Below are 23,919 nucleotides of genomic sequence, written 5' to 3' on the forward strand. Positions count from 1 at the left end.
ACAAATTACTTTTAGGCAGTCATTGAGTAACAGAAAACCTTTCGAATTATAACTCCAGCAGCAACATTGCAGTTGCTGTGTGCAGCAAGGCGTCAACAGCTGGAAGTAAAGCTCTTGTTTTGTGTGATATCTTTATTTTGCAATGGAATAAGCGATTCACCTGAAGTCAGGAGCTCCAGGGAGCTGCTCAGCCAACTGCATTATCTTGGCGTGTTAATCTGACAGTGACAGCGCCGTTTCAGTCAGACGTGAATTTCAAAACTCCTGCTCAGTCGAACGCAACAAACAGACTTTTTCTAACATCAGTTAAGCGGTTGCGATTCCTGCTACCGGACACCAGTCCCGTCTTCAAGAGGATCCACCATCATTTCTATTCATCCTGTTTTGTTTTGTTTTTGTTGTTGTTGTTGCTAGATTTATTTTCCACATCTCACTTTTAGTCGTGCGTCTCTTAACTCCAGAGTTCTCTCACTCTGAGGCGTCAGTTTTACTTTATCACATCCCCGTTCCAGACGAGGGTTGCTGAATAAAACAACAAAAGGAAAGCGGGGACTTCAAAGTGTCCGCCCGCCTACCTCTCTGTCCTAGAACTTTCTAAGTTATTGTTGGTTACCGAAGTTCTATGTGTTGTGTTTGAGTACATGTGGACAGAAAGACACCGCCAGGACACACAGCATGAGAGAGTAAGCGGGTCGTGGTCACACGCCTACCTCTGAGGGGCGACTTCATGGCGGCCTCCACCATGCCAACGAGCAGCTGGAGACTCTTGGGGTCCTGGGCGAGACCCGAGGCGAACGCTGCCAGGGCATCGGCGTGACGGCCTAGGTACTGCAGGGCAACCCCCTGGCGAAAGTAGGCCTGTGGAACCAAGACGCACCAGACTGTTAATCTGTTGGGATTAGCGGATGTGATCCACAGGAACCACCACCACTGCTACATCATCAACTCTGAACAGCTGCAATTGGGAACCACCAGATGTTGGCAATCTTAACAGGAGAAGGCAGTGCTGGAACAGAGTTCTGGAGACCTCGTTCAGACCCAGATCAGATGAAGACGGGTCACTGGGATGAAGCAAAAGGGAAATGTTCCTTTTTATTTTTGCCTATTTTGTTTAATCTGGGTTAGACAGAGAATGACAACGTGAGGGTAGTGTTCCTGCCCACGGATGCACGGCTCAATCCAGCCTCTAAAGCCTTGACTAAGACTGGAGGAAACTTGAGAGAAATACCACAAAGCTCAGAGATTCTGTAAAGCTTCTTGTCTGGACAGGAAAAGGTACTTTTAGTGTAGTTTTTTGTAAAGAGATATCAGTACATATCCTTGTACACGTCTCTTTGTGAGGAGACACACACACACACACACACACACACACACACTCACTTCATTAGGACGTCTTCCATGTGTTTGACAGAGAGATTAGAGAATCATGAGATCAGATTCATGAGGAGGATCAAACCCAGGACCAGTCAAACAGTGTGTAACTTAATTGTCTCGTCTACCTCGTCAGCCCCCCCCCCCCTTCAAACATAATCTGTCATGACAGTGAATGAAGACAAAGAGGGGCAGAATTAGATGACATGGCAGCTCCTGTCCCGCCTGCCACGCTCTGCCTTTGTCTGGCCCTCAGCGTCGGACGGCCTCATTGATACGAATGGAGCTGGAGGGCAGTTTTAATCCAGCACATTCAGCTGTTAGCCTCAGTGTGGGGGTGTGAGAGTCCAGAGTGAGCGGCGCCCCGCGTCACTTCACCGCTGATTAACACAAAGCAGGATAAATGGATGGTAATTAGGCCTGACGCCACGTCCCAGTGAAACTCTGCCAGAAAATGGACTTCATTGTGGAGGGGGTGCCTGCAATGAGGTTTTTCAGTGTTACTCCTGAAGTAGAGAGGTGGTTCCCATCAAGTTATCAAGAGTATTGTGGAGCAGGTAACAGCACACCTGAAATGACCGAGACGATGAACATACTGACTGGAACTGGAGTCGTTTCTGAGCCTCTGTGACCAGAGCCCAAACTCTGACAAACCCGACGCCTTCCTAGTCAGAACCTTTGACTTGACTAGGAGACGGAGACCCCAGAGACGGTCCCGTCTCCTCTCAGGCAGGTGAACAGTTCCATCCCACACACCCACGAGGTCTCAAACCAACATCCTGCATTCCTACGTCTCACCACAGACTCAGCTAGTGACATTCTAGCAACTGAAAACAAAAGGATCTTAGGTATGGAGACATGACCCAGATCTACTCCTTAGTTACACAACATCAGTCAGCTGATCGGCGCAGCAGCTCCAGGGCGTCCTTCAGTGAGACACAGACACGGGTCAGTCTGAGGCGCTCCAACGACCAAACTTCCCGCTTGTTCCTCCTGGGAGGAAGGGAGAGGAACTCTGTTAGGCGGTGAAATCAGCCCAGTGAGAGTTCCAGCGCCTGGCAGTGGTGATGCTCGCCCTCCGACCCTCCTCCGGGCTAGCTGGGGGGGGCATATGGGCCCCCCTGCCTCCCTGCCTGCCTCTACTTAGCACTGCAAATCTGTCACTCTCACAGTGACTTGGCTACTGAGACGAGGATGAAGGATGCAGACATGCACCTGGACTGAGGAGCAAGGTGGCTTTTATGTCTGCATGGCGCTGTGTGTGTGTGTGCGCGTGTGTGTGCATGCCTGTGTCAGAGCTTGACACCCCCATCATGGGTGTAAACATGCCAGAGCCAGACAGAAAGTGACAGCAGGAAGAGGCTACTGTCACTGCTACCTCCAGCCACACACACACACACACACACACACACACACACACACACACACACTCCGTCTGGTTTTCCCGCCTGTTTCTCAGCAGTGTTCTGGAGCATCCTGTCAGACGAGTGTCTCTTTCCATCCAGCAGGTATTTCACGCCGACTCCCTGTCCAGCTCTTGGATGGGCTCGTCAACATCAGCTGACAGTTCTCAGACAGTTCCAGCCAAGTGATCGATAAGTGGAATCCCAACAGTTTGTTTTTAAGTGTGTGTGTGTGTGTGTGTGTGTGTGTCTGTTCTTGGTAGCGGTGTGTGTCTCCTTTGATGCCGTGCCACGGGACAGTATACTGGCGTAGTAAAGGGGTGTGTGTTTGAGTGTGTGTGAGCGCAGGATGCTCTCTGGACGAGCAGATGCTTCAATTACTGCTGGTAACTCGCATTAATGGAGAACAGATGGCGACACAAGTGGCAGAAGAGAGACGAGGGAGCGCGAGGGAGCCAGCGAGGATCCCAGACGTGATGGAGATTGATGTCTTTGGAGATCACGGAATCAGCGCCGGTCCTTCAAAGCAACCTGAATCATCACTCCGGCTTCACCTGCGCACAAAGACGCTTTAAGGCTATAGACGATGCGGGAGAGGAGAGAGATGTTCAAGATGGCTGACGCACACGGCCGCAACAAGCAGGGAGGGATTGATGTGATAATGCTGAAAACCCTGCTGGATGCTCTGAAAACAACAGAAATGGGACTTTTAGGTCAAATCAGACTGTTGACTGAATCATGTGATGCGTGTTTCTCATCAGCTATCATGGGGGGGGTCAACCTGTGCACGCACCCGCCATCTGGGTTTGGTGAGGTTCGTGAATCATAGGTGGACTAGAGGTCAGTCAGAGCGGAGACCTCCACCAAGAAGAGCCATGTCAGAGCCGGTCCACGCTGCAACCCTCCGCCGAGCTCGGTTTGCCTGCCTCGTAGTTTTCAGAGCCCAGCTAAGAGGTCAACAGCGCTGACCTCATGACCTCATGACCTGTTGGAGGAGCAGAGGCGGTTCTGAATGATCCATCAAGTATTTCTGCAGCAGCGCTCAGAGCGAGGAGCTGGAGGACAGGATGCGGAGGTGTGGACGGCCGTCACACAACACGGCGGTCTCATGCTACGTCAGTCCCTCCCACAGTGATGTGGTGATGCTGCATGAGCTGTAAACACCCGGGGGGGGGGGGGGGGGTCTGATGGAGTCATTAAAAACAGAAATCTGTGCTGTGCCTCTTTGTAGTGTTTTATACATCTTATTAACGGGGTGAGGTATGAGCAAACCCAGGGAATCTGAACACAGTTACTCACAGTCGGGGAATTGGCGGCGCTCTCATCTAGCAGGAGGTCGTGATTCAAACTGGTTCCTCTGCTAGTTACTGCTGCTGAGTCAGCAAAGTCACACAAATACTGAACAAATAATCCCAAAACATCTGGGGGGGGGGGGGGGGGGCAGCAACTAGTTAGAGTCCGAGTCAATCCAGGACTCATTTGAATGATTAGTTTTGTTTCGGTCTCTATCAAAAGAACTGGCCTGATTGCATGTTTGACATCATGGCGGCCTTTAATGAAAAGTTCAGCTTTCAGCAACATATTTTTGTATTTTTCAGACAGGAGCATGAATGTGTACATTTCATATTTGTTGTAGTTTATTTGACAGGCACGTATGCAGCAGACACAGACGTGCTGCAAACATCCTGATGCAAGTATCAGGATGTTTGCAGTTGAAATAATTCAACCACAATGTTGACATGGACGCTGAGAACAGACGGCAGGTCATGAGACAGGCTAGGATTCACTTTCTACCGGTCAGGAATGCTGTCATCGTGCTGGTATCGTTTGTTGCCGGCCATCTAGTGGATGCTGAACCAGGACAGCTGTGACAGCTGCTGAAAATATTTCAGGCCCAACCAAAGTGGACCAACTGGAACTTGGCGAGGCTGCGGCTGACACGGCTACAACCAGAGTGAAGTCCACAACCATGGAGGTAGAGCACAATAGCACACGCTCACCAACTGTCCCCGGGTCAGCGGCCATGAATATTTATTGTTGTTTCACTGGGACACTGGCTAAGATGCAATAATTGAGTTGGAGTGGCCTTGACCGGCGCTTCCACTGGGACCAATAAAGGTGGTGCACAACCAGCAGCTGGCTCATTCACACGGACCTGCAGCTTCATCCATCTGTTCCTGTAGCAGCAGAGACGCTTCACACCCCTTCAGCTGCGGAGAAGTGAGCTCCACTGATATAAAACCATCATTCTCTGGGTCTCTGTCAATGTTAGCATGTCTAAGTGCATGTAGGCGGGCCCCTCCATCTTGGGACCACAACACTGATCTGGAGCCAGCAGGCTAAACCACCGTCTGTCTGAATGAAACAACCACAGCAGCACCGACAGGAACCTTCCACACGTCAATTAACTCTTTTTCCCACAACTGACAAGATTCTCAAGCAATCTGCATTACCACCGTCATGTGGTAGAGGGCGCTACTGTACACCTCCTGACAGAATGCTGCACGTCTGTGCCAAAAACATGTGAAGTAGAAGCTCCACGGGACCTGTGGTGCTGCACCAGGCCCACTTAGGAGTACTTATTTGGGCAAAGGAGGAGGACGGACGGATGATCTGGTTGTGGGGGGGCACCGTTAGACAGGCGGCTGACTCATCTTCTTCTTTTTATCTCTTGTTGAAAAGCAGACAAGCTTTCATCTCTGCTGCAGCAGCTGTTCCAACACTTGACCCTCAGCTGGCTTCTCGTGTCCACTGTTTCCATCCTGAACGTGCAAGAGGACCACGAGAGCTCGCCGAGCGTTTCATCTCACTGCAAGTCTATAGGACGACCTGAGTGGCGCGTCAAGCCTGACATTTAACCTTGGAAAACTTTGACAGCTTGGAATTAAAGCAAGCACTTTCTCTGTCACACTCTCCCTCTCTCTCTCTCTCACACACACACACACACACACACACACACACACACACACACAAGGTTTATTCCCACAGAGGCCTGAAAGCAATTCCCCGTTTTTCTCTTTCCGTTTTATCTTTCGACACAGAGAAGCATTCCATGTATGGGATTCCAACATCTTTGGACCAATCTTAAGCTTTCTTGTACCACACACACACACACACACACACACACATGCAGAAGTGGAAGTGTGGAGGACCAGTGGCCTTCTGATCCTGTTAACTGCAGCTCAGCAGAGGGCTTTGGTTGTCTCACACCGGGTAATTACGCTGTCAATCAATCGCTGGCTTTTGCCTTTATGTGTGCGCATGTGCTAGTTTGATTGCCTCTATGACCTCTGACCCCTTAGGAGCAAGTATACCTGATGGGAAAGGGAGTAGGGGTCAAGGTGTAGAGGTAGGAGCCAGCCAGAGAGGTGCAGAGGAGACTAAATCAAACAAACATAGGGCAGATAGAAACTGATCCTCTGTGCTTGTGAGGGCTTCTTTTAGGAGAGAAAACACCATCAATTCAGCACAACAACAAAGTAACTGATCTTTACAGTCAATAATAGACGACTAAGACCACAAAACACGGATTTATCTCTTTGCAAGTTCCAAAAATAACCGCATTTCCACGATGGATTGAAGTAAATCCCTACTTAAATCTGTTCAAGATAATTATATTAAATATGAAATTAATGGAATGAGTCCTGAGGGGATTAATTACATGACATCCATCGCATCAAGTCAGGATCCGTAAAGATTTCTGGCTGATGTTCCCTCATGTTTCACAAACATTTCAAAACAATAAATGTGATCCAGCATTACTGATCTCAGCCTAACAAATATTAATTAGTCAATAAGCTTGTGGGTGAAATAGGATTACATCTTTGATTTGGTTTTCTTAGATTACTTGTTACCTCTCAGCTTTGTAGCTTGAAGTTTGTGTCTGTAGCCAACACTTTGGCCTTTTCACTTGGAGTTGTTTAGCTTGGATACTAGCCAAAAACAAATGAGAGCGCAAAGCTAAGACGTTAGCTTCTCATTGTTTCAGTTAGCTTAGCTGTGGGTTATTTTATCTCCTCACTGTTTCAACTCATATTTTAGCATGTAGTTGATTTTCAGCAAGAGTATAAGCTTCTATTAGTTTACACATTAGCTCCTAGTTGTCTTTTTCAGTTTACATTTTTGTTTTTAGCTTAGACGTTAGCTTCTCATTGTTTCAGTTAGCTTAGCTGTGGGTTATTTTATCTCCTTGCTGTTTCAACACATATTTTTACATGTAGTTGATTTTCAGCAAGCGTATTAGCTTCTATTAGTTTACACATTAGCTCCTAGTTGTCTTTTTCAGTTTACATTTTTGTTTTTAGCTTAGACGTTAGCTTCTCATTGTTTCAGTTAGCTTAGCTGTGGGTTATTTTATCTCCTTGCTGTTTCAACACATATTTTTACATGTAGTTGATTTTCAGCAAGCGCATTAGCTTCTATTAGTTTACACATTAGCTCCTAGTTGTCTTTTTCAGTTTACATTTTTGTTTTTAGCTTAGACGTTAGCTTCTCATTGTTTCAGTTAGCTTAGCTGTGGGTTATTTTATCTCCTCACTGTTTCAACTCATATTTTAGCATGTAGTTGATTTTCAGCAAGCGTATAAGCTTCTATTAGTTTACACATTAGCTCCTAGTTGTCTTTTTCAGTTTACATTTTTGTTTTTAGCTTAGACGTTACCTTCTCATTGTTTCAGCTTAGCTGTGGGTTTTTTTTTTTTAATCACCTAGCTGTTTTAGCTCACTTTTAGCTTTTAGTCGTCTTCTTTAGTTTACATTTTTGTCTTTTGTTTTTAGCCTCTGTTTTTTGGGGTTGGTTTTTGTTTTGTTTTTTGCTTACACATTAAATTGGATAGTTTTTTCCTGACTGCTGCCTCCAGCCGAGATTAAAGGGATAAACCACCCAAAAATGAAAATAAAGTCATTATCTGGCTATCAGTCAGCGACGTTCCAAAAAAATGGCATCAGTGACACTTGGACGAGTTCAGACCAGCTGTATTTATATTATGTTATATTCAAAATGTTGAAATTTGGTCTCCATTCACTTCAATTGCTTAGGAGATGAATGCAACCCCTTTTATCTGTGACACTCCAGCAGTGTTTTGTTGACAAGAAAAGCCTTCACGTGCCCTTCTCTCAGTATGAGGAGGAGTGGATAACCACAGTTATCATTTTGGTTGAACTATCCCTTTAAACTATTCTTCAGGTTTGCTAAACACACCCTTGTGCTCTTGAGTCCAACTTTGTGAACTTCTGCACTTAATTACACACCGAACTGGCAAAAAAAACGTGGCATGCGCTCAAGCCAACACCTGCAGTGTTTGTCTCAGGAAGCACAGGAACGTGATAATACCGTTCTCATCTCTCGATCCAGCTCAGCTACTTCACTTCCTGTATGAGCGAGGTCAACGCCCCCTCCTTCACTCACGGCGGAGCAAAGTCTTAATTAGAGACAAATCAGCCAGGGGAGGATGAGGAGAGGTGGAGGACAGGAGGAAAAGAGACCAGTGATTACTCTGGGGAAGATGCCACGCATTCAGTTCCCACTCACCAAATCAGGGCAAGGAGAGCGCGCGCTCCTAATGACTCCCTACAAAGCTAATTAGGCCCTCTCTGTTTCAGCTCCTGCCTGATCAAGCTCACAGGTTGTGATCATTCATAAAAGAGCAGCTACCACCTCCCTCACCCCAATCCAGACTTCATTTCTGCTGCGGTCCCGGCGGGTGGGCGAGTCGTCTGCTGTACGTGTGCGCTCTCCTTCAGAGCAACAGGTCCATTGGCAGCTTGTTCATTGAGTCCGACCAATCCTACCATGGGATCATCAGTTTGGAGAAAAGCCAAGTGTTAGAGAAAGAAAGAAATATTCCTGTTCAGCCAATCACAGCGACTCCCTCAGGTTCGACGTGAATGGGGGTGTCGTGCTGCGAGCTCCAAGTTCTGGTGTTGGAGCCGGATCGATACAATGACGTACTGAGGCTTCTTCTTTATGTTTGGCTTCCTGTTTGCTTTCGTCCCGTGTTGACACCTCTCCTCTGCAGGAGTATTCAGATGGGGACTCTGCTTTAGTCTTCAGTCGCTGGAGGAATAAGCAGATATCAGCTCTACGGGGTCACCGCTGTCGCCTGCAGCTTCATTTCTAACAGACACCTTGCAGCCCATATTAGCTTTAGCTCATCACACACGCCAGCGACCGCTGCCCTGCTAGACTGACTGTCACTGGGTCCAATCATCAGGATGCTCTTGTTTATTTTACGTCGGCAATTAAGGAGCCACCTTTTCAGAAATGAGTCAAATTTTATCTGAGTAAACTGAGGAGGAAGGGAAAGCTTCACACAGTAGCATACAACATAGAATAATACACACACATACACGTGCGTGTGTGTGTGTGTGTGTGTGCATGCATGCACGCACAACGGCACAGTTATGACAGGCTTCCTCTGCAATTTAATGAGAAAATGGGACGCGTTATGAGCGCGAGGCTGAAGTCGACCCGGTTCACTGACTTTCAATGGCATTTAAAAGGTGACAAAACCTTTAACGGCTGTCAGCTCGCACACGTTCTCACATAACAGTGTCGGCGCTTGAGTCAATTCAGTAAAGCGTTCGTACAGATATTTTCTCTCATTTGACATTTGACTCTTCTCCCTCTCACAGGTTTTTCTTCCTCCTTCTCTCCTCTTCTTCCTGCTGCTCTCAAAAACCTCAGACTCCCAATGCAATCTAGTATTCCCAGATTTCACGACGTTAGGACAGATTTAAGCATGAGAACTAGGAATGTCAGTTTTGACTAAATCAGCAACTTTGAACTGAAGTTCAGCATCACACAGATTCCCTCTCTTCCCCGTCTATCATAAACTGGTCCCAGTTTCATTTTCCCTCAAAGCTGCTGCTCTCGTTCACTCGAACAGCGATGGTGCACTTGAGGTACGAGAGCTGAACGAGAGGCAGCTTTTGAAGCAACACAACCACAAGTAACCACAAACTGGAGATCAAGACCTGAGTGTGCTGACAGGAAGGAGAATTTATTTTGTAGCATGTAGCATTCTGCTGTTTCCCTGAGCGACAGAGAACACAGGGGCCGACCCTCCAGCTTTCAGTCCAAAACAGCCACAAAGTGAAGAGGAGAGAGGAAGGTCTACCGTCCACGCGCTGCACTGTGGAACTGTGGACTCAGTTTCACGTTTTTGGAAAGCAGCTGCCTTAGAAATACGGATGTAATTTAGCAATCGTGCTAATTCCTTCAAATTTTCCATTCGTCCATCCATCCACTTTCTATACAACTCATCCGTTGAGGGTCACGGTCCCAGCTGACATTGGGCGAGAGGCGGGGTTCACCCCGGACGGGTCGCCTTCATTTTTTCATTGATGGATGACATTGATGTGCTGGTTAATGTGCGCTTTCCCAAGTCAATCGATCAATTGTACAAAATCACAACTTTTTTTCCCCCAAAATGTTTGACAATAACTGCTGGAGCCAAAATGAACCCCTTCTGTGTGAGTTTCTCTTGTGCACCCCCTACAGGCCTGGAGTGAAGTGTCTCCACACAGGCAGAATTGCCTGCTCAGAGCCAGACCAGGAGTGGCTGATTGGAGGCAACAGCTTTCTTACGTCTGTCTCCTGCCCTCAGAAGCCTGGATTTAGAAACACTCTCATTTCTTTCCTTATTTATGTTTTATATTCAAAATCAAAATAAATCCTCAGCAAATTGAGGTTAAACCACCATCTTTATTGTGGATACTCTGTTTTTGACCCATGAAGGCAAGGACAGTCAGTTACCTGGAACTTTGGTAAAAGACCATGACAATAACGTACAAAAATGATCAAGCCTGATCCAGGATCCAGTGCTGCTGCTCCTGTCTTCAAAATAAAAAAAGGAATACTTTATTAGTATCATGGCTTTGTCACAGGTGGTTCTCAGAGTCTTACTCTGAAAGATTCTGACAGGAAGTCAAGTGCTGCTAGCTTGTTGTTCCAAGCTAAGCCAACGGCACCTCTTCTCTCATTCATCCATCCATCACATGAGGACTCCCCATGACTGAGTGATCAGTGTTAGCTGACAGCTATCCGTACACGCCTCTGACACGGGAAAACAGTTCCATTCACAACCCCTATGTGAACAGAATGAGTGAGAATGAGTTTTTCAGAGACGCTTTCATGTCAGAAACAATTTGTATTGCTGCAAAAGTGTAAAAGCCTTCATCTGCGTTGACACATGAGCTGATTGTTCAGCAGAGGAGCTGCTGTGGACAAGCCCAGATAAAACGCTATTGAAGATACAAAATATTCATGTAAGGTGCAGACAGGTTTCCACTAAGTATTATCAGACTTCCTCCTGCTGTGTGTGTGTGTGTGTGTGTGTGTTGCATCCTACTGAATTCATTGCTCCAGCTTAGTGAGGCAGTAAGGAGGTGCAAATGTCATGCCATCTGAAAACACTGAGCCAACGGAGTGCAGAAAGTCTCAGCAGAACTGGGAGGAGCAGAAATGGATTCTACTTCAGGGTATGAGAGTGTGGCGTGAATGTCGGAAAACATCACCAATCTCTTCACGAGCAAACACTCTTCTTTCACACACACACACACACACACACACACACACACACACACACACACACACACTCACACTCCATCTACTGCTGTAATCACATTCCCTCGGTTAAATTGAATTGTAATTGGCAGACAACAGGCGTGACATCATAATTCACAAGCTGGCTCATATAGAAGCCGCTCGTCTATATTGAGCCTAAAGTGGGCCACGCACAGTGATGAGCCCGCTGCCTTAATGAGGAATAACACAGCCAGAAGAAGACACACAGGAAACGGGGAGCCAGACGGGAGAGAGGGCTGAGTGCTATCTCTGAAAACCGATTGACCTGCGCGACTGATGTCAATCATAATTATGGTGGGAGCGTGTAGCGTCTCCACCGTATGCACCGCCACACCTGACTGGTTTTCCGTGGCATAATGGAGCTGTTATTAGACGAGAAGAATGCAAATGACCAGACTCCATGTTCTACCGACTCTTTGTCAGGCTTCACGCCGGACGGCGCGGCGTCGGGGGAGGACGTTGTCTGAGCTGCTGATTAGATGGTGACATATATTCCAGGGGGTCCAGTTGGACCCCGAAATTAAAGGGTTCCAGGGCTTGTAGGCAAACCCAATCAAATCTGCAGTGATCGGCAGCGGTCAGGAGGAAACGCACGAGCTGTTAAAGTCACATATTTACTTTTCATTGTATTTATTGGATTGTAAAGGGACTCGTTTGTAGCATAAAGTGATGCCCCTCGCCTCAGTGCCGATAACCTAATTTAGGTTGCAACGCCAAGCAACAAATACGCTAAAGACAGTTCAAAACACAACCACAACAATACATCAGTAGAAGTACACAGTACACAAGTGTGTTGTTGTAGTATCATGATTCAAAGTGCTCATGGAGCTGGATATAGAAGACGTGGATTATATAGATTGAAAAGAGAATGGGCCTGCACGCACGCACACGCACGCACACGCACACGCACGCACACACACACACACACACACACACACACACACACACACACACACACACACACACACACCAGCACTACTGGGTCAGGTCCCCCACTGAGACTTGAGACAGGAATGATGACCGCATCCCTATAAATAGCTTCACCTCCCAAACCTGGACCATATACTGGGTCTTTCTATAGTTTTGAGGACATCCACTGACATCCTCTTCCTCTAATCCTTCCCACCCCAACCCAGACAGAACCGAGTCGAAACCCCCACGACGTGTCTTTGAAGGTATCAGGAAACTCACATTGGTCCTCACAAAGATAGCTAGACACACACTCACATTTTGTTATCCCAGCTGGTTCTGCTATTCCCATCATGGCCGAGTCGTTCTGACTCCACCATCATCTCCTGCCTCCATCAGGCAGAAGACCCCCGCCTAATGAAGTACAGCACAGGGAGATGAAGAAGCAAGGACGCTGCTGCGTGAGTGAGAAAGATCCCATGGTTCCATCGTAGAGACGTAATCTGACATTAATCCAGGTCAATGACAGCATCTCTGCGACACGGACATTTCGAGTGTGAATGCTGGAGAGGACAGGAAGTCACCTGCGCGGTGGTCAGCCGCTTGCTTGCTGTTATCACTTCTGCTCTCATCAAATCAGGAGTCCACCCACACTGGGTTTACAGGGCCGACACAGGTTACTGGTAATCCAGGAGATGGATTATGATGAACAACCAGAGCGTTTACACGCACCCTAACATTCCACTATGACCCATCATGAGAGCAAAAACGAGAGCCAAGTTAGCTTAGCATATGAGCCCATCTTTATGCACAGCCTTCGCATGGATCAATCATCCATCCACCGAAACTTCTTCCTGGAGGTGTCTGTGCTCTCTCGCCCTGCAGCTCACTTGGGGCTGTAGAGGCTGGGTTCTCTTCCTGTCCAGGACCAACCACTCACTTGCCCTGGCCCTGTATTTCTCCCTCCTCTCCACCCCTTCCTCTCTCCCTCCTCTTAATCCCCCCCCCCACCCCCCACACACACACCTCTCTCTCTCTCCTTCTCCCTCTAAACCCCAACCGGTCAAGGCGGATGGCCGCCCACTCTGAGCCCGGTTCTGTCTGAGGTTTCTTTCTGTTAAAAGGGAGTTTTTAATATATATATATATATATATATATAAATTATATTATATTATATGAACTAGTTAACCCAACGTCCCTTCATCGCCGCTAAAATGTTTTTATCATGATTAACATGCAAGGTGCTTTATGACCCTTTGACCATGCTGTAGTTCGCGGAAAACCAGAAGTGAACGCACCACTCGTCAAACACGCGAGATGCAGCCGGTTGCTGCTTGTAAACAAAACAACAACAACAACAAAAACTGAGAGCAGATGAGCGTCAAGGTAGGACGAACTTGGAAAAGAATACGTCTTTTTAAATGGACAGTTCAACTTCAAAGCCCTGCCAGATGGCAGACAGGAACCAAGTGACGTGCATTCACTGTAAAGCTGACTTTGGTTTCCACCGGAGGACAGCAGCCTCAAGTGTCACTTGTCCGCGAAGCACACAGCTGAGGCAGAGAGCCCTCCGCTCCCTTTTGGCGTAAAACAAACCACGCTGGGTTGTTTGGCACGACGGACACCATTGCAGGCGTCCACCACCCGCGATATCCCCACCACATCATTTGAGTCCTGTCCTGTGTTGCACTGCCTCCTGTTTCATGCTCACTTTATTCATTGTTTTTATTTAATTTATTCTGTGCATCACAGTTTGATGCAATGCATCAGGGTCATCTTTTTGTGTTCATGGCTTAACAGTTCAAGTACTTCAGTTGGTACAAGTAATCATTACTAGTATATTTGTTGGGCTTGAGTTTATAATTTTTTTTTTTTACCCTGTGCATCTTTTGTTTTGGGGCGGCCCGGTGGAGCAGTGGTCCTCACTGTGGCCCCCCAGCAAGAAGGTTGTGGGTGGAGCCCCGGCTGCAGCACGGGGTCTTTCTGGGTGAGTCTCCATGTTCTCCCTGTTCCTGCTGGGTTCTCTCTGGTACTCCAGCTTCCTCCACAGTCCAAAGACATCAAGAGGGACCAGGTTAATCCAGACTCTAAATTGACCGTAGGCGTGGCTGGGAGAGCCAATGGTTGTCTGTCTCTATGTGTTGGCCCTGCCATGGACTGGTGACCCGTCCAGGGTGAACCCCGCCTCTCGCCTGTAGCTGACTAACTGGGATAGGCTCCACCCCCCGCGACCCTTAACAGGATAAGAGGGAGAAAATGGATGGATCTTTTGTTTTGTTTGCACTTCTGGACGGTACATTGCTCCAACACTAATAAACATGCTGCATTTGCAGGAAGCAACTATTTGCCTTCTCCCATGTTGACATGGTTCATTAAAAAAATGAAAAATATCAGTTTAAGGAAGATTTAGAGCGGATAAAAAAATATGTGATCAATCGTGAGTTAACTATGGACGACCATGCGATTCATCCGATTAGTTTTTTTAATCGACTGACAGGTCTAATATATACAGTATGTATATAAATAACACATTTGCTGGTTCCCACCTTCTACCACGTGGATATGTTTAGTTTCTCAAACTCCTCGGACAAACCAAGACATCTGAAGAGGTCACATGTTGGGAAAACTCTCCTGGTATTCTACGCGAACGCTGATTAAAAACAGCAGAGGGGCGAGTGAGTTGTGTGAATGTACAGCAAGGCATGATGTTAGCGTTGCCACCAGGGACAAGCTAGCACCAGAAACACTTGACTTCCAGTCAGAATTTTTCAGAATAAGATTCCATATAATACTGACAAATCCATTATTATGATCAGACATTGCTGCTTTTATTTTGAAGGTGAGATGAAGTGATTTTGTAGGTAATTAACCCGGAATCCTGACTGACAAGGCACTTTTTAAACTAAAATTTAGTAGTTACTAGTTTTACCGTCGACATCCGATCTTGTCTCGAGTTGTTTATGGGTCCACTGATAGCCAGCGAGCGACTAGCGAGGGCTGAAGGAGCTCATCGGTACATTTATTTACTTTACCAGCGATTAGATTGAAACCAAACCTTCAGATAATCTCAAAAACGCTCAGTATCAGACTCATCTAGTTCCTCTTCCTCACGCAGAGACACCGTTCAGCTGCAGTCAAGATCAAATCAGGATTTAACTCAATCAACCTCTGGTGTGTTTGATATATTATTAATATTGAACAGTATCACAGCGGCCGGTCCAGGCTGACTGACTACCACACACACCTGCCATCCACTGCAACGCTGAACCCAAAAATACAGACAGAAAGTTTTATTCATCCCGATGGAGGCTGAAAGAGAGAGAGAGAGAGGGAAAAAAACAAAACGTCACGCACCCAACAACGCCTGCACCAACACCCTCAGCGGGCAGAAGGTTGTAAATGTGTTGCACCGACAAAATAATGACTGCAGCTTATCTTTCATTCCAGCGGCCCATTTTAATAAAATATTTAAAATGCAGCACATACTCTCGCTCTTCTCTCTCCCTCCCTCCTTACAAACGGTCAAATCCCATTTGTTTGCTGTAAACACACTCTCTCACACACGCACACACACGCAAACACACACGCGCGCGCGCACACACACACAGAGCAAGCACACGCATATGGAGCTGCACGCAAATACGTTCATAAACACAAAAGCATTTCCCACCTGGGGACGACGAGGCTTTCTGGCAATATCACGCCACAGTCGCATTTACTGAGTGTGGCAGCAGCACTGAGGTGGGAATATGTCACCTGATGTCGTGAGAGGGAAATAAAGTTCAGGACCAAAGGAAATAAGTGAAAGATTCCCCACAGAGTTTACACAGAACAGCCTCACGAATGGCAGGCAGCCACCGTTTGTCTGAATGAAGCCCGGCAGACACACTTTGAGGAGCTCCTGGGTAAACGCCACTGCCACTGACGGTCTGACGCGAAAGACAACGATCGCTCTTTAATGGGCTACTTCAGGAAATCTGTGGGCGTTTTTATCTTTATTTCAGTTGTTGACAAATGCGCGTGTGCAACGTTGGGGGGAACTAACAAGGGTTTACGTGAAACTCTTGGTGCTGCTGTCTTGGCCAAGACTCCCTTGCCAAAGAGACTCTGATCCTCAGTGGGCGATCATGGAGCTACGCTAACACTTCCCACCCACTACCATTCACTGCGCTAAGCTAGCTAGTGTGGCTCTCGGCTCTGTCCTCTTGTTCGTCTCTGGGGACAGTGGAACACAGGAGACTTTCCTAACAGCTGGCATGTTCAACACTGAGCGACGGATGAAGGGAGACGGGCAGATGTTCCTGCACATCTGCTCTGGCTGGGTTGGTGTCAAGTGCAGTAGAGGAGCAACAAAAAGACAAAAGTCAAGTTTCCATCCACACAGAGCACAGAAGGGGGTGGAGGTGATGTGACAGAGCGCAGTCCTCCTCGTGTCTATTACATGAAAGAGAAAGGGTCTCGTCCCTGCTCCACCTCTCCAGAGACGAGTGAAAAGAAGAGGGGAGGAGCAGCTGAAACGAGAAGAGGGGAAAGAGAATAACCTCATCCTTGGGACAGATTAGGGTTCTGACAGAGACAGTATCTCTGCACGGTGATAGCCGTGAAATAAATGGAAACATATATCAAGAGAGAGAGAGAGAGAGATGTCCCCAGGACATGGGAGCTCTATCAGCTCGTCTCAGCCTGGAGATTTCTGAGGAGCTCGGGTCGGCACTGACGGGATTTCTGTCAGAACAAGAGGCAGGGAAGCAGCCGGTTCTCTTTAGGGGTCCGAGCTCGAGGGGGCTGGGAGCCCCATTGTTATCGCTCAGAATTTTTCCTTTCCATCAGTTAATGCGAGACAGCAGCCTAGACCATCCAGGCCATGGGAGGAAAGCTGTCAGGACTGCCGCTGCAGGCAAGGGCAACAGACGCAGGTGTGTTTAGGCTTGTTTACACCACATGCATGCAACACCTTGTAGCTTAAACCGTACATTGATTGTCAGCGTTGTGAGCTAGGCCACGCCCACTCATCCCCACTGCACTCGGTTTTATTTGCTTCAGTCCCTGAACTCAACTGGCCTTTCAGTCCTTCCTCCCTATAGTCTTGCTCAGTAAAGAGCACCCCATCCTAGTGCGAAGGCTGGAACTCGTCACTTGTATTGAAGGGAGAACACTAAACTGGTTCAAGTCCAGTGTTCCTCCTGGACCACCAGTTAGCCACAGAGTTCCACAAGGCTCTGTGCTCGGACCAGAACGCTTCCCTTTATATCCTTTAGAATTGCTACCTGTGAATTAACTGATCTTTGAAAATCAAATCAAGTTCAATAGTTTTATAAAAGAGAGCTAAAGAAATGATACTGTTAAATATATTCTTCTTTTTGTACGTATCAGTGACTGGTCTGCGTCATTTACTCACTCTGAGTCAGAGTCTGTGAGTGTTTATGGTTTCCTGTGAGTTCTCGTCATTCGTACAGGGTACGAAGCCTCCAGAACCCTCTGGATTACAGAAGAATGTGGTAATTATTCGGTGGACACATTCCAACAATACGTCTGACTGGGTCCTCGTGCAAAAAATGGGTTTTAGTTCGCAGGTTAAGTCTTAAATCAGAGGCAGGAGTGCAGCTTCAAGCGCCTTAGTTGCATTGTGAGTAAACACATAACAGCCAGAGCGCCGCTGAGAAGAAGTGAATATGAAACGACTGGCGAGCTCCTGCTGGGTGAACAGAAAACCTCAGAGAAACGAGTGAGTCAGGCGACAGTTCTGGCCCTGAACCAACGTGCCCTCGGGGTTTCAAGGGAGTAACGGCGGTCAACAATCCCACTGTACATTCTTTAAAAAAAAAAAAAAAAAAGCATCTCACCACTGGAGAGGCTGTCCTGTCACAAAACTGGTTGGTCTATGAGGTCCACAAATGTCCACATATTTGTTAAAAAAAGAAAAAAGAAACAGCGCAAATTTAAGAGTAAAGATTAAAGAAATGTGGCTGCAAGATTAACAGGTAGGAAAAGAAAAAACTAGAGGCCAGCATCTTCCAGGACCACTTCCATGCTGCTTGAACATGAACGAAACTGCTGTTCTGTCTGTTGACTTGGACGAACAAGAGGATGTCAAGTGTTGGGGGGAAAGGACACGCCCACCCAGGGAATGTAAGTGAGGACCCCGATATTGGCAGACGAGCGTGGTTGCACTTTACGCAACACTTCCTGTTATTCGTTCAGATTATGTGGGTCACCCGGGGATAAACAGTCATAAATCAGAAACTAATGAGGACAAATGGAAGGGGACATTTACACACCTGCTCATTAGGGATGAAGCTGCAGAGCAGGTCATCATGAAACGGGGGCCAACTCGTTCACGCGCAGAGATCCTGCCTGAACAGGGCTCAGCCGCTTCATCCCTCGCCCTTCCTCTTCTCACGGTCAGCTGATAGCCACACATTCAAGGTTGGTTCTGAAGGGCAGCCCAACAGGAACGAGGAGGAGAAGTCCATTCGCCAGTCCCAGAGGCCCACTTCAGCGCCTTTATCGTCGCCATGCCAACACTTTACCCCCCTTTTTTCTGATAGGTTTTCAATCCTGTCTTCTCTCTTTCTAGCTCTTCCTACCCTGTTTTCAAATGAATTGATTTCATTCTTCAGATAAATCACCCAAAAGATGGAGCTAGAACCAAACTGTGAGCACGTAAAAGTTGCAACTTTTTCTGTTTTGTGTGTGTGCGTGTGTGTGTGTGCGTGTGTGTGTGTGTGTGTGCGTGCGTGTGTGTGTGCGTGCGCTCATGATCTCGTTTGTGCTACGTGTTCTGAGCAGAGAGCCACTATTGATTTTATGGCATCTTACACCATTAAAAACGGTTTGATACACTGCAGCTCATTTAACAGCCAAAGGTTCACTGCTGGAAAATAAGAGCTTGAAGTGCTTTGAGTCTCCATTTGGAGTCGCCAAAATAAAAGCACAATTATTCCGCTTCACTGTGACTTTTTACAAAAAGGAATGGTGGAAGGGTTGCAGAGTTTGAGCTTGTGGGTCAGAAATCTACAGGCCCGAAGTCCACAGAACAGAAAGAATCAGCGCGTGGGTCACAAACATGTCGGTGAAACACACTTTAGTTGCACGTACACTTTAACTTTGTTGATTCAGAGAAACTATTAATATCATGAGGTGTTTTTTTCCATGTGAATTAAGTAAACAGAGATTATAAACCTGCTGCGCCGCTGAGCGATGCGCCGCCATATACAGCCATTAGCACTAACAGCTGACGGTCTGGCCATTAACACGATCCGCCTCATGAAAGGGGAAGTTTAGCCCCACTGGGACCCTCCCACCCTCACAGCTGGAACCACCACTTCAAAATCGTGACTCTCGCTCTTTCCAGGGGAAAAAAAAAAAAAACTGTTGCTGCCTCTGATCTTTCAGCCAGAAACAAATTCGGTTAGGCATCAAATCCCTCGCTAGTGCACGCCACCCACTCGACAGATGAAGGTTTGAAAATATCAGCAGCTGCCCTCTCAAACATATTTCCCTACACGGTGAAAGACAAGATCGAGTCATTCTGAGCTTGTTTCGAACATTGCCACACCAATCAGAGGCAGAAGTACTCCTCAAGAAGTACTTCTACTACGACTAATACCACTAATAATACAACGCAGGCGACAATATTTACAGTCTTTGACTTTTAAATGACAGCAAAGTAGATTTAAAGACAAGACATAGATTGCTACTGCCAGTATACAGTCAATCACACACTGACACGCCCCTACCGCTGCTGTCAATCACAGACTGACCCACTGAATCTGAGTATGACCTGCCTTTACAGCTACTGTCAATCCAACACTTACCCACTCCTACAACTGCTGTCAATCAAGCACTGACCCGCCCATCCAGCTGCTGCCTATCACACACTGACACGCCCCGCCAGCTGCTGACTATCACACACTGACACACCCCTCCAGCTGCTGACTATCACACACCCCTCCAGCTGCTGTCAATCAAACACTGACACACCCCTCCCGCTGCTGTCAATCAAACACCGACCTGCCCCTCCAGCTGCTGTCAATAAAAAAAGAACTGTCAAAATCAGTCAGATTTCCAAAATACTTCCCCACAGTTTAGTAGCAATGTATTTTTAGACCATAAACATTTGGCCACATTATTAACTTGTTATTTTAAACTGACAACAAGGGCGAGTAAACAAGTTGCCAAATTGTTTTTATTTTTTAAATTGTTTCTTCAATGTTTCAGGGCAAATTTCACACAATTGCATGAATATCATAACATAACAGTTGTAACCAAAGTGTGAATATAAATTAATGTAAATCAAAATGCCCAAATGCACGCTTGGTATCGTCATGAAAACATCCTGATATCAAATTTATCAGGACATCCATTTTTGCTAAATACAAAAGGTTTAATAATATTACTAATAAGACAGACACTAATTACCATGACTTAACACCCCCCCCCCAAAAAAGTCATGTGACCATCTGAGAAAGTGACAATACCCAACAGCGAACTTCCACCAATTTAATGATACTTGTTGGTTGTAAAATTCCTCTTTGTGTCACTTATGGGATTTGCACCAGCAGCCTAATAATTCCTCCCAGTGAACAGCGAGTTTCAAACGACTTAATTCGCCTTAATGACATTTCTCATCTCGGTGTAATCCTCCAATAATCCCACACGGACGTGTTGCTGCTGCAGTCTCTCTGGTGCAGCCGAATCACTGGATTATTCCCCAGAAAGTGACTTTAGAGTCACTCCCCGACGGCGCCGGTGGGTCACCCCGGGTGTCGGTTCACTCACCTTCTTCCGGGGCTGCCATTTCATCATGTTGCTGGAGCAGAGAGGCGCATCAAAGTACCACAACCACCGACATCTCACACCGACGACGGGCTGCCTCCGCCGACGTGTGCAGCTGCGGACGGTCGGAGGAAGCGCAGGACCACAGGTAGTTGGTTATAATCCCGTTTTAATGAGGCGAGAAGCCCCCGGGTCCGGTCATCCATCCACCGGGTAGAGCAGAGCATCACCAGCCGCTCCGACGGCAGCTACAGCGGCTTTGAGGACTCGAGTGAGCCGAGCGAGTGCTGGAGGTAACCCTAGAGCCTCCCTCCCTCCCTCACTCTCTCTGTCTCTCTCTCTCTCTCACACACACACACACACACACACACACACACACACACACACACACACACACACACACACACACACACACACACACACACCTATTTCCCTCAGTTTATTTTCACTACTTCACCCATACAAAGGTAAAACCAATTGAAAATGGAGTCACAAGCAAAAAGGAAAATGAGAAATCTGCATCACCTCTATGAGTCCAGGTGAGTCTCCACACCTGCTTATGGTCTAAATTTAGTTTGCCGCCTACTGAAGTTCCTTTTGGCAAGTGTGTACCACACAAACCGCACTAGGAACTGGTTGAAAATCTGATCTTAAAGAGATACTTGAGCCAAAAAGTGTACTGTCCTTACAAGCACACACTAATAGGAATCTTGAGCTCAGAAGTGTGTTTTTTTCCGCTGCCAGCCTCGTACGTTTGGCTTGAAGCTAATGGAGACTGACGGCTAACAACAGCTAAGCTGTCCAAAAAAGTCACTTTGCAATCTCTTCATGTTATTTTCCAGAATAATCCACATCTCCTTCATAATCCACCCGTACCACAGAACACGTCCAGGTCGGTGCTGTCATGAATGAGCAACAAACTGAAACGGTTGCAGTTTTGCTTGTTTTTCGCTCTTATATAAGTGGCTGTGGATTACTGGTCATATGGCTGAATACAAAATCTGATGTTATATGATTATGCCGGAATATATACTTGAAAGGTTGTAAATGCACGTTTTGCTGTTGTTACCCATCGGTGTCCGTTAGCTAACGGCTAACAGTACAGCAAAACTGTTAAAAAACACAGCTCCGCCTGCGTACACCATTTTGTCCTATGAACTTCCGTTGTGTCCAGAGCTCTCCTAAACTGCTCCCTCCATGTTTTCTTCCTCTCTGGAGTACGCCAAAATATGAACGTTTTGGAGCAGAATGCGGTTAAAATGTGGACACTGTGCTAACGAAAACAAAGCTAACAGGTAATAAGTGAGCTAAACAACAACCTTTTACTATTCTGGCAGCATCTCTGAAGGTGCAGGAGGACATTCATCACATCTAGAAGCCGAAAAACAGGCTAAATTAGCTTCTAACCCCACCCATGAGGAATTACTGTCGCCTTCTGGGGATGAACTTCATGTGAAGGAAATTACAGAAAGAACAAAAGGCTTGTTTGCTTTTGGCCTGCAGCTCACGGTTTGGTTTGAGATTCGAGCCTCCAAGTGAAAAGGTTAGCTGAATTTTGGACGAATACATAGTTGAGGGTTCAAGTTGAGGATTCCTGACATCAGCGGCCAGTATGACACTCGTAAAAGAAACTTATCAAGTACGAGGGAACAATGGAAAACTTTATGCATGCGCTTGTGTAAGCGCTTCACCATTTCCTCAGAGAAAGTTCAGACCCTTGTGTCAGGGTAGTTTTCAGGTTGGAATCACTGCAGTGCAAGACCAGATCCCAGAGGTACACAAATACAACCTTGGAATACTACAGAGCAGCCAAGACGAGTAACCCGCGGTAATCCAAGTAGAGATACGAGGGGAACCCAACACCTCGGTACATCTCGGCGCTCTGGGTGGCGTTTGAAATCGGAGCCGAGGGTAATATTATTGAAGATCAGGAGAGTGGAGAGGGCAGGGACGGCAGGAAAGCCCCTCGGGATTCTTTACCCTACATAAACAAAGACCGAGAGTCCCGACATCCACGTGCGCAGGGATCATCGGCGGTGGGAAACAAACAGGTGTTGCAGCTGCGAGGCCAAGAACTGGAGGCTGCTCCAGACTCGTGTGTTGCTGTGAGGATGTGAATAACAGATCTGATGGAGGAGACGTGTCTGTGTCGGTATGGAGACATGCACGTGTCTGTATGTGGGTGTGTTTAATATGCATGCGTGCCAGATGAAAAATGGCGAGAGACTCACAGTCAGCTGACAGCTGACATCGTAATAGGCACCTATAGGCGCTTCAAGAGCTCCTGATAATTAATGTGCCTCCACTCGCCGCTGCTCTGTACATCAGCGCCGATATGTTCCACAGAGACGGAGGAGCAGGAAGTTCCCCTCTTAGAAAGTTCCCAGTGACAACAGGCAACGTGGTCGCTGCCAGATTATCCATCCCTCCATCCGTCCATCATCCCTCCATCTTCTCCTGTTGAGGGTGGTGGGGGTGGAGCCTCTCCCAGCAGCCTTCCCCCTGGACAGGTCACCAGTCCATGGCAGGGCCAACACATAGAGACAGACAACCATTGGCTCTCCCAGCCACGCCTACGGTCAATTTAGAGTCTGGATTAACCTGGTCCCTCTTGATGTCTTTGGACTGTGGAGGAAGCTGGAGTACCAGAGAGAACCCAGCAGGAACAGGGAGAACATGGAGACTCACCCAGAAAGACCCCGTGCTCCAGCTGGGGCTCCACCCACAGCCTTCTTGATGGGGGGCCACCGTGAGGACCACTGCTCCACCACGCCGCCCCCTGCCAGATTATCTGCTCTATTAATCCATCACAGCACAGACGAGTGGCACACCCTTGCCACTCGGGCGCGACTGATACGGGAGTGAGAAATT

At 47.2% G+C, this 23,919-nt stretch overlaps 1 protein-coding gene across 4 annotated transcripts in view; it reads right to left on the bottom strand.

The window, feature by feature from the left end:
• Nucleotides 1-23,919, bottom strand: part of ttc28 (tetratricopeptide repeat domain 28) — a 73,630-nt gene that overhangs the window by 32,895 nt on the left and 16,816 nt on the right. For 3 of the 4 annotated variants that reach the window (XR_015110369.1, XM_086187170.1, XM_086187169.1), the window contains exon 3: nucleotides 711-858. Coding sequence is in view for 3 of the 4 variants with exons in the window: in XM_086187170.1 (XP_086043296.1) it covers nucleotides 711-858 (148 nt within the window). In the remaining variant the exon portion in view is untranslated. Of the gene's footprint in view, nucleotides 1-710; nucleotides 859-21,051; nucleotides 21,410-23,919 lie in introns of those variants that run through there. The other variant, XM_086187171.1, reaches the window with a different exon arrangement.

This window comes from Aulostomus chinensis, chromosome 19, assembly GCF_037954235.1.
Source record: "Aulostomus chinensis isolate RoL2024-O1b breed Wild chromosome 19, RoL_Achi_v1.0, whole genome shotgun sequence".
Lineage (NCBI taxonomy): Eukaryota > Metazoa > Chordata > Actinopteri > Syngnathiformes > Aulostomidae > Aulostomus > Aulostomus chinensis.